Below are 16,465 nucleotides of genomic sequence, written 5' to 3' on the forward strand. Positions count from 1 at the left end.
GAATTTTAGAGGTTAAAATGCTCCTGGCAAGGTTCTTCCTCAGAGGTTATTCAATGTTACATGGCGGGTGAGGAGACGGAGAAAGGGAAATGTTTTCTCATAACCGAAAGGTGGGTTAGCAAAAGGACACAAATAAATGGGCGTCCCTCGAGATGGAAAAGTGTTCCAATGTTCAATGTTGGGGGGACTGATCTCCGCTGGAAAGCGTGCCCTGGTGAAATGAAACGCCCAGCTTCACAGATGCTCCCACATCCTTCCTGGTGGTAGAGCACCAGAGAATCGCTAGGCTGGGTGAGCCGACAAAAAATGGCAGATGAGCGTCAATGATAGTTCTACAGTTTGGGGAAAAGTACTCCTAGCCCTACTCACTAAAGGTTATCTATGAGCAATCAGTTATAAGCCAGAAGGGAGGCAGGTGAGTAGAGGATCAATCTCTATTGTTCCCAGAAGACACTGGCTTACTATGCTGCCACAGCTAAAAAAGCCAACAGCATCTGGCCAGCCACCATCGTGAAGGCTTTTTAGAAACAAAACAACAGTCATTCTATCCGCACAGAAAACCACAACGAAGCTGAATCTGGAGTAGTGCGCACAGTTCCCTCCCCGGGTCTCCGGGGACATGAAGGCGAGAGATCCAGAGGAAGGCGGCTAGAACCATTCAGAGATGGGCTATTCTAAGAGACTTTAAAAAATAGGACTCCACTCTGCAAAGACAAAGGAAGGTTAGAGGATAGGCCCGGAAACCATACAACCAAGACAGGTGTGAAAAGCAAAGAGCCAGACCTTCCCAATCAGTCCTGGTACACAGAGTAAGAGCTTACATCTTGAGTTTTTAGGATAAATAAAGGGAAGTTCTACTGTTTACAGGTGATAAATGTATGGAATCTGGCATCTCAGAAGCATGAAATCAAATACTGAACAGTTTATGCCCGGCCGGTGTGGCTCAGTGGTTGAACATCGACCTGTGAACCAGGAGGTTAGGGTTTTATTCCTGGTCAGGGCACATGCCGGGTTATGGGCTCAGTCCCCAGTGTGGGGTGTGCAGGAGGCAGCCAATCAATGATTCTCTCTCATCATTGATGTTTCTATCTTTCTCTCCCTCTCCCTTCCTCTCTGAAACCAATAAAAAAAAAAAATATATATATATATATATTTTTTTAAATATATTTTATTGATTTTTACAGAGAGGAAGAGAGAGGGATAGAGAGCTAGAAACATCGATGAGAGAGAACCATCGACCAGCTGCCTCCTGCACACCCCCAACCGGGGCTGTGCCCGCAACCAAGGTACATGCCCTTGGATTAATTGTCTATAATAAGAGATATAAAATTGAGCCTCCCTATTTGCTTTATACTCCTATACCTTAGAGGCCTGATATCCCTTTTACAAGATACACTTTTATGCTTTTCTTGGGGTGATTTTTAAGTGAGGAGGTAGATCTCTGATTCAAAACAATTGTTTATTTAGCCACTTTTCTATCTACCCACACCTAGTACCGCTCTCTCCTCATTCAACATTCTGCCTGACAATGTCCAAATTTGTTCAAGAACTAGGTAACCGACCCATTTGGACATTATGAGCCAGAATTTGAGCTACTGATCAGGCCTGGAATTTGATGTATAAGCCAAGACTCCCAGGCCCCCATCCCCATGACAAGATTCCCAGGACTGGGTTCTGTGTTGGTTCTTGCTAATCCACCTTGGTATGGACCTCTTCTTTTTATTTTCTTTTTTTAAAAAATATATTTTATTGATTTTTTTACAGAGAGGAAGGGAGAGGGATAGAGAGCTAGAAACATCGATGAGAGAGAAACATCGACCAGCTGCCTCCTGCACACCCCCAACCGGGGATGTGCCCGCAACCAATGTACATGCCTTCGACCGGAATCGAACCCGGGACCCCTCAGTCCACAGACCGACACTCTATCCACTGAGCCAAACCCGTTTTGGCTGGACCTCTTCTTTAGGACCTCTCCTTCTGGCTGAGCCCTGGACTCCATCGAGAGAATTCCTGGACGGTGCCTGACTGCCCACTATCACCCCGTTCTGTTTGTTCCCTGCCCCAGTGCTTCTCTGCCTGCTCTGCCAGAACCCAGCACAGACGTGGTCTGAATGACAACCGAATCTGCCTTATCAGTTACTCGCCAAACCTGGCCCACTTGCCCAGCCCACACTATCAGCCAGGCCTGCCTGACAGAACCTGTATTGTGCTACAAGAGGGGGTTGGCCCTGGCACGAAATCTGTGGGTGGGCCTCAATCCAGGTGCAAGGTCTCAGCCCCCTCCTTCTCCTCAGTCTCAATTCATGCTGTCTGCTTCACCCCCACGCTCTGAAACATGTCATGCACGAGCTTCCATTCTTTGCTGAGAAACAGGCTTTCTTTTTCTTGCTTTTGTTTTTTATTTTCCCCATTTCTCTGAGGATACCAGTGGCCACCTTCTCCTTTTCCTCGGAGATCTCTATCCTTAATTATCAACCTATGGAGAGCAGGGAGGGACAGGAATGCCTTCCGTGCCTAGGCCCACTTCAGGCTGGGGGGAGTGAGCAGAGAAAGGCAGGAAACAGGGGCTTCCTAGTCCCCAGGAAAGGTTCTCTGGAGTTCTAAGCTGCCCGAGTTTCTGCCTTTGTGATCTCTTGGACAAAGGAGTACTGGTGGGGTGAAGCCTGTGGACAGAACTGGGTTTAGTCCTGCTGGTTCTAAACACATCCAGTGTAGCTAAGAGGCCAGCGGAAGCTGTGGGGGCAGGAAAGACAGGCTGGGAGCTCCAGGCACCACGATCTGACTCTGGAGAGAGGGATACAAATCCCATGCTACCTAGCTGACCTCAGGGAATCATCAACCCTAAACCCTCTGGCTTTACAGATGAAGAAACTGAGGCCCGGAGACAAAGTACTCTAAGCCCAGAGTTCATAATCAAGGAATCTTTAAGTGTATTTGCTCCTATATTGACTATGCACTTTCCAGATAATCTCCCAATTTGATCTGAGTCTTAAAAAAAAAAAATATTAGCCGAAACCGGTTTGGCTCAGTGGATAGAGCGTCAGCCTGTGGACTGAAGGGTCCCAGGTTTGATCCCGGTCAAGGGCATGTGCCTTGGTTGCGGGCACATCCCCAGTAGGGGGTGTGCAGGAGGCAGCTGATCGATGTTTCTAACTCTCTATCTCTCTCCTTTCCTCTCTGTAAAGAAATCAATAAAATATATATATAAAAAATATTTATTTCAAAGAGAGGGAGAGAGAAAGAGAGAAACATCAATGATGAGAGAGAATCAGTGATTGGTTGCCTCCGACATGCGCCGTATTGAACCATGACCTCCTGGATCATAGGTCGATGCTCAACCACCGAGCCACGTCCTGATTCCAGGTATTAGAGGTCAGGTGCTATGACCGTTAACTGCCGAGATCACCATCGGGGCCACGTTTGCTTGCACACATAGCTTGGGACATTCAGAGGCTCACCTTTTCCTATTCCAGAAGCCGCTGGAGGAGAAAACCAGAAGGCGGAGAAAGGAGGCCACAGTACTCGTTAAGTGCTGATCCGGAAAGCCAGGATGGAGACAGCCAGGCCCAGCCAGCCACTCTTCCGAGAAGATACCATCAAGTATAATTTACAAGAACAGGGGAGCCAGAGGGGCTCTTCCCTGCCACTGCCAGCTAATCTGTGACATTTCGCAGGAGCCAGGAATCTGAGATACAAAGTTGCCATGTGCCTGCAGCTGGGCCAGGTCCCTTTTACACTAATCATCAAAATAACCTTATGAGATAACGAATATGATCCCCATTTGACATAAAAGAAAGCTCGGGCTCAGGCAGGTGAAGAGACTTGCACAAGGTTATGGTGCCAGTAATTGGCAGAAGTGGTGTTTGAACACCAGCCTCCTAATTCTAAGCCCGGTGTCCTTTTCCATCACCCACAGCTTTCTCCCAGGTTCCCGCAGGAAGGCACCTTGGAGAGAAGCAACATTTGGTATTTGCATCTCTGTCAACGCGGCAACCATCAGAAAAGCTCAGGGCACCTTTTCTTCCTCTCCCAGGCAGGGTGCTGTGAATGCTTCTGCTTTTGTGAAGCTATGGGGAGTGGGGGGGGTGTCTCTGAGACGAATAGGTTAGAGTTTTTAACCCGGAGCTTGGGGGGAGGCTGTCAGTAATCATTAGCATCCCTAAGAGGAGCTCAAACCTGGAATGCTCCTGGGAAGGGCCACCTCACCAGTTCCACGGTAACATGACATAAAGGCTGCTGGGAGCCCAGCCAGCGTGGCTCAGGGGTTGAGCATCGACCTATGATGGTTCGATTCCTGGTCAGGGCACATGCCTGGGTTGGGGGCTCGATCCCCACTGTGGGGAGTGCAAGAGGCAGCCAATCAATGATTCTCTCTCATCACTGATATTTCTCTCTCCCTCCCTCTCTCTCTTCCTCTCTGAAATTAAATAAATAAATAAATAAATAAATAAATAATGAATTTTTTAAAAGACTGCTGCGAAAGACAGCCTGGGTCCTTGTCACACTCTGCCACCCTGTTTGCTAAGGCATCAGCCCCTGGACTTCTGTTTTCTCATCTGTAATATGGGGAGAATCCCCACTACCTTGCGGGCTTTGGATGAAAATTGTGAGTTGGGTAATGGTTGTGAAAGTACTTGGTAAATGATAAAGCAATCAAACATCCGTGGTTATTTGCCGATTCAGTATCTAATTGACATTTACCCACTACTCATCACAAAGAGCAAAGCAAAACAATCAGCACAACAGTCTCTTAGGAAATACAGTTATCCCCTATCACCACTGGCTATTTCTCCTCTGGTGGCTTCCTGGTTGTAGATCTTGAGAAGCCAGCAAGAAGGGAAGAAGAAATGAAAGAGAAAATGGTGAAGGGAAGAAGAGTGCTATTTTCAGTGATTCTCTGTCCTGGGATTGGACACAAATCAGGAGTCTCATCAAGAAGAAAGGACAATTAGAGATCAGGAAACATCTGGGCTGGAGAGTGAGGTGAGCTGGACTCTACCCCAGCCTCATACTGGACAGGCAGGGTATGGATGCCCAGAGTGCTTCAGTTCACCTTGAAGAAAAGCAGGAAGAAAAAAGTCAGCTCATCTACTTCAGTCCTGACCTTCATCTTTCTCCCCTAATCCCCTTCGTTGTGGTATTCTACAAGGTTTCTCTTCAGCACCAGGGATGCAAATCCAGCCAGACAACAGAATGCTGCAATGTCCGAACTGGATGAGACCTAAGGGTGCATGAAGTACAGACTCAGCATTTTCCAAAGGGCTTAGTGGGTAGTCCCGCACCACACAGCCTCCAGCTGCCAGACGATGCTCGGTCATTCCTCCAGCCCTCACTGCCCCGCATTTAGGCGGATCTCTAATCCTGGGCTCCTGACCCACTGCTTCCAAGGCGAATCAGCAAATGGTGCAGAAAGCAAGGAAACATTTGTTGATTACTTTTTACAGTCCCTGGGAGGGGCACTGACTTATCCAAGATCACCAGATTACCAATAACGGGGTATCATTGAATATTATTATAAACCCTGGATTTCCCTCAATTATGCATTAGCTTTAAGCCAATCTTCCAATCAGGTGTGAACACATTTGTTTTTATACATTGTCTCCCTTCAAAAATTTAGATTAGTTTTTCTTTAATTAGCAAATATATGCTTGCCATTAAAAAAAAAAGATAATTTTTTTAAAGTATAAAGTAAAAAATAATCACTTCCTATTGAAATCCTTAGAGATAATCGCTATTAGTGAGTTATTGTGATTCTAAAAACTTCAATTTATTTTATTGTTATTTGTTTATAAATATATTTTTATTGATTTCAGAGAGAGGAAGGAAGAGGGAGAGATAGAAACATCAATGATGAGAGAGAATTGTTGGTTGGCTGCCTCCTGCATGCCCCCTATTGGGGATCGAGCCTGCAACCCAGGTATGTGCCCTAACCCAGGAATTGAACCGTGATCTCCTGGTTCATAGGTCGATGCTCAACCACTGAGCAACACCAGCTGGTCTAGAAACTTTAATTTAAAACCAAAGTTAACTATATCTACTGATTTACGTGCTTGGCCATGGCTACTCCAAAATATTTGTTGATTATAGGAATGAGTGGCGCTCGGCTGAGGTCAGGGCCTAAGGGCTTGCATCACACAAAAAGGCAGATGAGTTAAGCATCTCAGCAGACAAGAGCTCCCAGGGAGATCTGGCTTAAATCCTTCTTTTCTGAGTTCACAGTACAGTGTGGAGGTTAAGATCATGGGCTTTGGACATAGGCTCATATTCTGGCCCGTAACACTTCCTAGGCATGAGACTATGGGTTGTTTCTTCCTTAATGTGCCTCAGTGTCCTCATTTGTTACATGGAGATTAAAATAGTACTACTTCTTATGGTACTATTGTGAGGATTGAAGAAAACACTGCACATAATACAGCAGAGTGCGTGGCATTAAGCATGCACTAAAGAAATGGTAGCTACCATTATTATTGTTGTTATTATTTTTTCTGCTGGCACACCTCAAGGAGAAAGCCTGAATTACCTAGCGCTATAGAAACAATTCAACACAGGGCCTGGGACTCCTTCTTTTGAGTACATCTGGGAGAAAAAGGAGACAACTCAAAAGTAACACTTTAGTCCAGTGGTCGGCAAACTGCGGCTCGTGAGCCACATGCGGCTCTTTGGCCCCTTGAGTGTGGCTCTTCCACAAAATACCACGTGCGGGCGTGCACGTACAGTGCGATTGAAACTTCAGGGCCCATGTGCAGAAGTCGGTTTTCAGCTCTCAAAAGAAATTTCAATTGTTGTACTGTTGATATTTGGCTCTGTTGACTAATGAGTTTGCCGACCACTGCTTTAGGCTGACTAGGAATTAATGACCAGAAATGTCTCTGGATATTAAAACTTCTAGATACCAAACCACAAGGGCAGGTGCCCTGCAGGCTATGAGCACAGAGACCTGTCCTGCATGGCCTGCAGGGCTGAAGGACCTGTGGGAAGACCATTCTCTTATCCACTCAGAAAGGCCACCTGGTTCAGCAGCTCTCAGAAGTGCTCCAGACTGGCCAGTCGCAGCAGGCTGGCAGGCGTGCCCTTCCCTTGCTGCATTCCAGGCCCTTCCTCCAGTCCTCAGTGCACAGTGAGAACACTATCACAGCCACTTCATCCAATTGAGCACTATCCTGGGCTGAAAAAATGACTAAGGGCAATATGATAATACACTCATCCAGCCAACACACATCAACAGAAACCCAACACTTGACCAAAAGGCCTGCTGAGCCTTCACATAACTTGAAGCCCAGAACCTCTATGGAAATGTATTAGTTTTATATACCTCCTGCTGGTCAAATCTTTACAAAATGCCCAAGTGGCCTAACCGGTTTGGTTCAGTGGATAGAGCTTTGGCCTGCGGACTCAAGGGTCCCAGGTTCGGTTCTAGTCAAGGGCATGTATCTTGGTTGCGGGCACATACCCAGTAGGGAGAGTACAGGAGGCAGCTGATCGATGTTTCTCTCTCATCGATGTTTCTAACTCTCTATCCCTCTCCCTTCCTCTCTGTAGAGGATCAATAAAATATCTATTTTTAAAAATGCCCCAGCTTATGAAAACTCTGTTAACTGATCACACTGCCAGGGAAAGGAAGGAGTGTAAGTCACTGCTTCCATCAATGCCAAGAGGATTCTGATGCCAGACACAGCTTGGAGCACTGGTCTCTTATTATCATGAGGCTTCTCTCAAGGATCCTGGATGACTCCGATGGGGTGGGGGTGCACACAATGCCTGATCACCCAGCCCCACAAACCTCAGTGTCTAGTATGGGGCTGGTGCCCTTGGGGACCTGTGGATGGAACCAGACCAGCTCTGGAAAATGAGATGCTCCCTATATTATTGGGGAGTCTCTGGAAACTGCGTATAGCCCTATTTGGAGACTAACATCAGATCAGGACAGTGGAATGGCACTGAGTATTTAACTCTCTCCTCTACAGCACGTTTTCCCAATTGGGGTTTCTTCTCCCAGGAACCCTACCCCTTTACCCACTCGCTCTCTTTTCACCCTGACTCTATGACTCTATTACTCTTTCCCCTCTTCACTGCCCCTCTCTATTTCTTTTCTGTCCTTCTCCTGTTCTTCCCTTTCTGCTCTTCTTTGCCTTGTTCTTCTCTAATTGGCCATGATAGAAAGCTAAAAAAAAAATAAATCTTTTATTATTGGTTGAATTCATACATTAAAATGTAAACCCTCTAATTTTAAATTTTCAAAACAATGAAACATTTCATGTTTTACTCTAGAAAATGTTATCTTCACAATGAAGGACTTTTAAGAGGAAGAAGCTCTGGCGGTCATCCAGTTCAATGGCTTTTCTTATACACGAATCCTTTTAGAGCACCTCTGACATTCGGTTTCTCCTTGAACACATCCAGAGATGAGAGTCACTGCCTCTTGAAACAGCACAATTCTAACTGTTAAAAAGTTCTTTATATTGAGCTGAATCTGCTCCCATAATTCGCTTATTACCGAGGATACAAAAACACTGCAATCAGCCAAAGGGCAGTGAGGCACCTTTAGGGTAAAAAGATAGGGGTAGACCAGCTGGCTGTGAGGTCAGCCTATTGGAGTAGCTGGCTTGGGCAGGAAGACTGAAGACATATATTGCAGTCAGACTCTGGCGGGCTTTGAATGCAGAGTAAAATGTGATGTGTTTGACATATGAGGAAGGTGGCCAAGAGAAAACACCCATTGGACAGTTGGAGATAACACTAATAAACAGTTATTACTTACTGACCACTTACATGCCAGGAACTAGGCAAAGTGCTTTACCACCATTATCTCATTTAATGCTCTCAATAGCAGTATGGCATAGGTCCTAGTATCACCCTATTTTATAGATAAAAAAACTGAAAAACAAAAAAACTGAGGCCTCAGAACTAGTAAGCCACTAAATCCAGGCCTGCCTGACTCTGATGCCGGTGCTCTGAATACAACGCTCTACAAAATAAGGTCAGCAGAGAGACCAGGACAGGAGACCGCACTTTGGGGTCACTTACATAGAGGGAGAAAATGTCAAGAACAGAAGGCCATAGGTTTCTTTCCAGCCTCCTTCTGAAGATGAGCCCCCAATCTCCATTTCCAGTCTTATGCTTGCTCCTAAACTCCACTGATATATCGTCAGCTGACCACTGGATTTTGTCACCAGCTCCTGTCATTTTTCACCACCTTCCCAGCAACCAGTTCCAAGCCTGATATTCCTGATTCTTTAAGCATAAAAGTGGATCAAATTTTGTGTCAAACCAACTGGAAGTGCCATATGCAAACCCGGAGGCTTTGGGCACGTTACTGAACCTTAATGGGTCTCAGTTTTCTCATCTATGAAATGGAAAGGCACAAGACCTTTCTTGGAAGGTGCTTGTGGGGATTAAATGAGACAATTTGTATATAACATATAGTAGAGTGCTTGGCATCTAGTAAATGTCAGGTAAGTGGGATTATTCTTGCTGTGACTGTTGTTTCTCAGGTTTAAAACTCCCTCTCTTACATATCCACGGATGGCTCATTCCAATGCTGAGAGGTGGGAGGAAGAAGAGGGACCCACAAAGGAGATGATAAAAAGTCAGTGCAGTTTGTGCTCCCTGCAGTGACCTCACCCTCTGACTTCTGGGCTGTAGGGTCTCTTCCACACCCACAGAGAGAACTGGGCTCTAGCCATGACCGCCATTCTCCCCCAAACTTTCTCACTTGGGGATCAACAAGCAGTGTTGCTGTTTCTACCTCTTCACTCTCTTCAGTTGGAGCCTGCATTTTGTATCATCTGTAGCCTTTGCCTCCCCCAAACACCCTCCTTTCCCTCGAAGTATCTAGAATCAAAGTTTTAGAAATCGTCTAGTCCAATCCCTCAACCATTGAAGTTTAAAATTAAAAGCCATTTTAAAAAGTTCTTCCCTGGCCGGCGTAGCTCAGTGGTTGAGCATCGACCTATAGACCAGGAGGTCACAGTTTGATTCCTAATCAGGGCACATGCCTGGGATGCAGGCTCCATCCCCAGTGTGGGGTGTGCAGGAGGCAGCAGATCAATGATTCTCTTTCATCATTGATGTTTCTATCTCTCTCTCCCCCTCTTCCTTCCTCTCTGAAATCAATTAAAATATATATTTTTAAAATTTCTTGCACAATTAAATTTAGTAAAGTAGGCCTTCTCCCAGTCAATCTGCATGCATCCATCATCACTGCAGTATGTACACTGTGTGTGCACAAACATTTGCATTTTCACTGTGCAGAACCAACCTCAGTGCAGGTCTGTCTGGGACTTTACTCCCCTCCTCACAGCCCTATGCTATCCAGGCCCCCAGTGATATACATAAGTATGGACGGCTAATGATGGACAGTAACAGGGCACTGCCCACAATCACAAATCCTCACACATTTGCACACTCTAACATCCCCCGAGGTCCACGGTAAATACGAAAGGAGAGATGAAAGGAGACTCTAAGGAGACAGGCATGGTGTTTGTACACAGTGAGGGGAGAACAAAGGGAACAGGAAGCCTGGGGGTGGCAGGCAGGAAAAGCAGGCGAGGCAGAAGGTTAGATGAGTCAAAGAGAGTGAATGAGGGCACTGGGTCGCATCAGCTACTGCTTAGCTGCCTCCAGAGGGTAGTGTGAACTGGAAAAAGGGAATGGGGGGAGGCGAGAAGGGGACTTGGTGCCATCACTCAGAAAGTGGGTACCAGTTCAGCTCACTTCCAGGAGGGGCCCAAGCTCTCGCCTTCTGATCTGGTCTCGCCTTGCCTCCTCCATCTATCTTGCCTGGCTCTGCTCCTAGGGCTTCAGGGTTATGGCAAGGCAGCCGGGATGGCAGAGGAAGGAAGGAGTTAAGCTAACAATAAAGATGTCAGTCCTGGAGATGACTGGACCCCTGCTTGGCAGACAGAAGCCACCCCTGACTGCTAGTGCCCTCCATTTATTTGGTGCTTTCAACATATTTCAAATGCCCTCATACTAAAGATCTCATTTAGTCTCCAGCACAGCCCTGTGAAAGAGGCAGGTCTGGGATTATCTCTCACATGTTCCTCTCCTCTTTTCCCTGTGGATCCCTCAAGAACCCTCAAATTGCTTCCTCCACAGAAACAACTCCCCCCCGCCAGGCGCTATAAGGAGATCCTCTCTGCCTAGGCTCCATTCCGGCTTGCTTGCTACTGTCTGTCCTGGGCTGGGTCTGACGAGAAGTCACAGGATATGGAATCATTCCCCTCTTGGAATTTCCCAGGCACCCTCCCCCTTTGCTTATATCTGAAAGTCTGGCACACATTGTCCATTTCACCCACTCCCCAGAGAGCTATGTCAGACTTCTCCTCATTAGGCGAATGGAAACCTGAGGCCTACAGAGGCAAAGGCCTTTGCCCTGAGTCACATAGTGAGCAAACATGGAGGGCTCCGTGATGACTTAGGAAGAACACAGGACTGGGGAAATCAGAAAACCTGGGTTCCAGTCCTGGCTCCGCCCCTTGTCAGCCGGAGTCACCAAACAATCACTCAACCTCTCCAGCCTTGGTTTTCATTAACTGTCAAATGGAAATAATACTCATCTCTTGGGGTTGCTGGAAAGATTATAAGAGACCAAGATGTCTAAGTATTATATAAAAATGAATTACTCTGATTATCAAGTGGCATAGGTAACATCAGGATTATGGCAAAATGGAAAGAGGCTGGTCCAAATATAGTTTGGGCTCTCCTTAACTCACCTGTGGGGCCCTGGGCACGTCCTGGCCTCAGTTTTCCAAGGCCGTGCCAGCTCTAAGACAGGGTTCTGAGGGCTACGCCTCTGGTGCAAAAATTCTGGCATCAGCCACCCTCATCTCTTGACTGTCCTATTATCTGTGCCCCACATTGCCTTAGATCCAAGAATCTTACTGAGGGAGCCAGTCAGTCCCCCACAGTGGGAGGTCCCACTGGAGGCTTTGCTCCATCCCTCTACCCATTTCCTCAGGGCTGAAGTGTGCTTCCATACTCTCTTGGCCTCTTGGTTGCTTCTCAGCCTTAAGGATGGAGGGAGGTAGGGATGGGAAGGGGAGCGAGGGGCATGGCAGGTGGGGGTGCTCTTGGTAGTGAAACCAATGACCGATTGCCCATGTAAGATTTCCCAGTGGAAAGCACCAAACTGCCTGGATTCCCTTCCTCCTAGGAAGAGCTGACTAACTGTCCTGCCTTTCACATCCTGCTTCTCCCAGGATGGCCCCAAATGTGCCAAGCCCCTGAGGAAGCAGCTCAGCATGACCCTTGCGGAGCTCACAGAGGCGAATTAAATACTAAATGTGCAAGGCGAGGGCCCCTGGTGCAGCAGCACATCCCCACAACACGGACAATGGCATCCAGCTCATCTGTCACCATTCCAGAGGCTCCAGCTCTCCCTTTCCAGGCTGGAGCTCCCTGCTCCCAGCCCACACTCCTGAGAATAAGGAATAAGAAATAGTAATGCTTTGTTGTCCCCCAGGAAGTGACCAGCTATTGGGTCCCTGTGACCTTCTTCCAACCCCCAGTGTTGATGGCCCCAGGGACCTAAAAATGCCAGGAACGTTGAGTTATGGCATCTGCAGCCCTAAAATTTAGCAGGTCTGTGGCTGGCCAGGCAGGGGCCTCTGTAGCTTAGCCCAGCCTCTCAGGCCTGGAGGCCCCCATGGGGAGGGAACAGCTCAGGAAGGACACTGAGGCCTGATATGGGGAATTGGCTCTTACTGGGATAAGGCCTTATTCTGCCTCAGTTTGTTAATACAGGTCAAAGAATTAGCAGATTGGAAGAGCCTCAGAAATCATCCAGGCCAACCTTCCATTTTACAAAAAGAAAAACTGAGGTTTGAGGAAAAGAGGAAGCCACTTACACAAGGTCTCATCTCTCAATGAGACTAGACTCCAGGTGTCCAGTGTAGAGCCCAGTAAGTACTCTTTCTACCCGCTGAGTGATCCCCCAAATCTCCTTAATGATACCATGTAATGGGCCTGCTCCACATGGGCCCAATGGACCTCATTCACAGGGAGCAGAATCTATTCCTAGTCCCACCTTGCCATCCAAGAACTGAAGAGCATGAGGCCACTTCGTAGGATGGTACCTTGGTCATGTCCCTTCTCTGACTCTTAGTTCCTTGCCTGTAAAATGGGGATTTAAGAACCAGTTTCCCAGATGGCTACTGTAGGGATCAAATGAGATCACGTATGTGGGGCATTTTGTAAACCGCGAAGTGCTATCCAAATGTCAGATATTATTAAAATGGTGTGAGGTTTGAAGGTGCAGCAGAGGGAGGAGGTCACAGGTGAGGAGGCTATGCACGAGTGAAAACCCACAACAAAATGAGGCTGAGGGCCTGCCTGGCCACCCCATGGACCTGACTGATACTAGGGGCCACCAGCAGAGACTGGCAGGCAGCAGGTCAGACCAGCCCAAGCCCATTGGCCTGAGAGACTGGCTGCCTGCTTTGCCGTGTGTGTGTGTGTGTGTGTGTGTGTGTGTGTGTGTGTGTGTGTCCCTATCCGTCCTCCTAGGTACTCCAGGGAGGCTAGCCTGGAATTTGACTGGCTTTTCCAGGGGAGCATTTGGCAGGAGGGCAGTGTATGGTGCTGGGAAGGGACACCTTGCTTCAGGCCAGCTCACAGACCCACAAAGGAAAGCCTGCCAGCCCAGATCCCTCTGGGGACCTCTGGATGTCCCTGCTTCCTCGGGGACCTTACCTTGTACTTGGCTGCGAGCAGCTCTGTGGCCTGCTGCTCGCGCCGCAGTTCTTCCAGCATCTTCTCCTTCTCCTCCAGCAGTTTCTGCTTCTCCTCGCTGACCAGGCTTCGGTCATCCTGGATGGCCGCCTTCTCTTCCTCCAGCCGTTCCTTCTGCTCCTGCAGGTAATTCTCCATGTTCTTGTCCAAGGCGGAGTCCAGGATGGGCTGGGGCGGGCGAAGGTTGTTGTTGTTGTCATCCTCCTCTTCAGCCACCCAGGCCTCGATCACTGGCCCCTCCGGGTAGCCGGCTGGGGCCGACACGGCCTTCTTTCTACGACTGCCCTTCCTCCGGAGCCGCTTCCCCAGCATCCCTTTCTTCTCTAGCTGGGCCTTCAGGCGGGCGATCTCCTCCTGGAATTCCCTCAGCAGTGTGTCCTTAGGGTCCTCGTTCACCCGGGGCCTGTTCTTGATGTTTTTGGCCCGGTTGGCGAAGCGCAGGGTAGAGAGGCTCTCATCGTAGCTGTGAGAAGCTGGCCCCAGCGTGGCCACCATAATGGTCTTGGCATTCCCCCCGAGAGAGTCCTGGAGCAGCCGGGTCAGCTTGGAGTCCCGGTAGGGGATATGGGTGCTCCTGTTGCCCGCCAGAGCAGCGATCACGTTGCCCAGGGCAGACAGCGAGAGGTTGATTTTGGAGGCTTCCTTAGGCCTCTCCCCACCCCCACCGCCCCCTCCACCACTGCCAGTACCTGTGGACTGTGTGGCAGCCCCTCCAGCTGTGTTGGGGCCCGCCTTATTCTGCCTCTCACTGCCAGCCAGGTCCACCAGGTTGAGCTTGCCCACACGGATGTGGTCCTGACCATCTGAGCCACGCTCACTGCACTCCACGGTGATGACGAAGATGGCGTGGGAGCGGGAGCTGACCTCATTCATGTGCGTGCTGCCCACTGCCCGGGTCTGGTTCCCCAGGTTCATCACATGCTCTATCTCCTTGACATTCTTGGTGACAAAGGAGGAGAGGTCCTTGATGTAGACACCTGTCTCTGGGTTTTCCTTCAGCTCCAGCCTCTTGCCGGGCTCCTTGGAGAGCAGGTCTCGGATCTCCTCCTGGTAGATCTCCAGGTAGGAGGCCCGGACCAGGTACTGCTGGTTCTGGGAGCGAGAGATGTGGGTGAAGATGTGCTCAAAGGCATTAGGGATGACCCCACGCAGCTCGGGCTCCACCCAGGTCCCTTGCATGGTGTAGGTCTTGCCAGTGCCCGTCTGGCCGTAGGCAAACACCGTGCCATTGAAACCCTGAAGCACCGAGTCTACCAGGGGCCTCACAGTTTCATCATACAAGTCAGCCTGCTTGGAGCTGGCATCGTACACGGCGTCAAAGGTGAAGGTCTTGGGCAGCTCCCCCAGGGCAGCACGGGGGTTCCGCAGGGTCACCTGGCCCAGTTTCACGTCCATGGTCAGGATTTGCTCATGACCAGCAGCCTCCTCCTTCCGGCTGAGGGGGCGGCACCGGGCCACCACCTTCAGGGCCTCACTGGCCTTGGTTTTATTGGCCATCTTGCTCCTGTCCTTCCTGCCCCAGGGACCCGTCCGTAGGCTGGGCAGTCCTGCGTCCTCCCTAGGTAGGTATCAGCGGGGCCGGCCCAGCCCTGGGGCGCCGCTCTTCAATCCGCATGCAGCCTCCTAGGGTGGGGATGCTGGGAGGTGGCCCCGCCGCCGCTGCAGTCCGGGCCTCCTCCGCTCTCTGGTCCTCGCTGCACCGGCCGGACAGGGAGAATTAGGCAGAATCTCCGGGCAGCCGCGGGAGCCGTGCCGGCCGGATGGCAGTGCCCGGAGCCTGCCCCATGCTGGGGCAGAAGAGCCCAGCCGTAAACAGCTACGGCAACAATGAGATAAAGGAAGAGGAAAATGGGATGGGGGTGGGCGGCAGAGCTGTCTTCTCAGCCTCCTCCTCTAGGGATCCATGGCGGGGGCTGCGGGTCCTGGGCGGCCGGGGTCTCGGCCCTGCTGAGGGCAGAGGCTCACCTGGAGTCCTCCTCCCCAGCTGGGGGGTCATTCATTGCAGCCAGCGCTGCTGCCGCTGCCGCTGCCGCTGCCTCTGCCCTTCCCCGCCGCCACCGGAGAATGAGAGAAAAACAGAAGGCGATGGGGCGGAGCAGCGGCGGCGAGACTGATGTTGCCGCTGCGCTGCGGCCCCAGCTAAGCCTCCGGGCTGGGGTGGGGCGCGGGGCGGGGCTGCGGGACGGGAGGCGCCAGTCCGCGGCAGCCAGTGCGCCCGGGACTGGGGTGCATCGCCGATCAGCACCCTTAGACCCCTCCGGAATGACAGACTCTCGTGCCGACTCAGGTCCTGCGCCCACCAGGCGGGTGGCAGCGCAGCCACCGCCCGCCGTCACCCCACGAAGCCAAGCATGCTGGGAGTTGTAGTCCCGCCTTTGTTAACCCGGATCTCGCTGGTCGCTGCTGCCTTCTCACGTCGGGGAGGCCCCTCCCTCTCTGGCATGAAACTCCCAGAGTGACTGCTGAGGTTTCAGCCTACCTGGTGGGGGAGGGGGGGGGGGTGACCCACTACCCACATGTGTTGCTCCACAGCCACCATCCTTGTCTCTCCAATGCGCCTGCCTTTCTGTCTGCAGACAGGTATGTTTTACCCTCCCCTTCAGGGTCTCCAGGTATCCTAATTCCTAATCTTTTCCTCTCCCCACCCTGGTGTACTTCTGTCTTCTCCTTCTCTCTCCTGGAGCCACCTTCCAGCTGATTTTGCCCTCACCTTCTCTCTCCACCTGCACCCACC

At 50.1% G+C, this 16,465-nt stretch overlaps 1 protein-coding gene across 3 annotated transcripts in view; it reads right to left on the bottom strand.

Annotated features, from left to right (window-relative positions):
* KIF3C (kinesin family member 3C) overlaps positions 1 to 15,744 on the bottom strand; it is a 29,730-nt gene extending 13,986 nt beyond the window's left edge. For all 3 annotated transcript variants that reach the window (XR_008558555.1, XM_008162351.3, XM_054728197.1), the window contains exon 1: positions 13,693 to 15,744. Coding sequence is in view for 2 of the 3 variants with exons in the window: in XM_008162351.3 (XP_008160573.1) it covers positions 13,693 to 15,228 (1,536 nt within the window). In the remaining variant the exon portion in view is untranslated. The remainder of the gene's footprint in view (positions 1 to 13,692) is intronic.
* Between the last annotated feature and the right edge of the window lie 721 nt (positions 15,745 to 16,465).

Source organism: Eptesicus fuscus, chromosome 16 (assembly GCF_027574615.1).
Source record: "Eptesicus fuscus isolate TK198812 chromosome 16, DD_ASM_mEF_20220401, whole genome shotgun sequence".
Classification (NCBI taxonomy): Eukaryota; Metazoa; Chordata; class Mammalia; order Chiroptera; family Vespertilionidae; genus Eptesicus; species Eptesicus fuscus.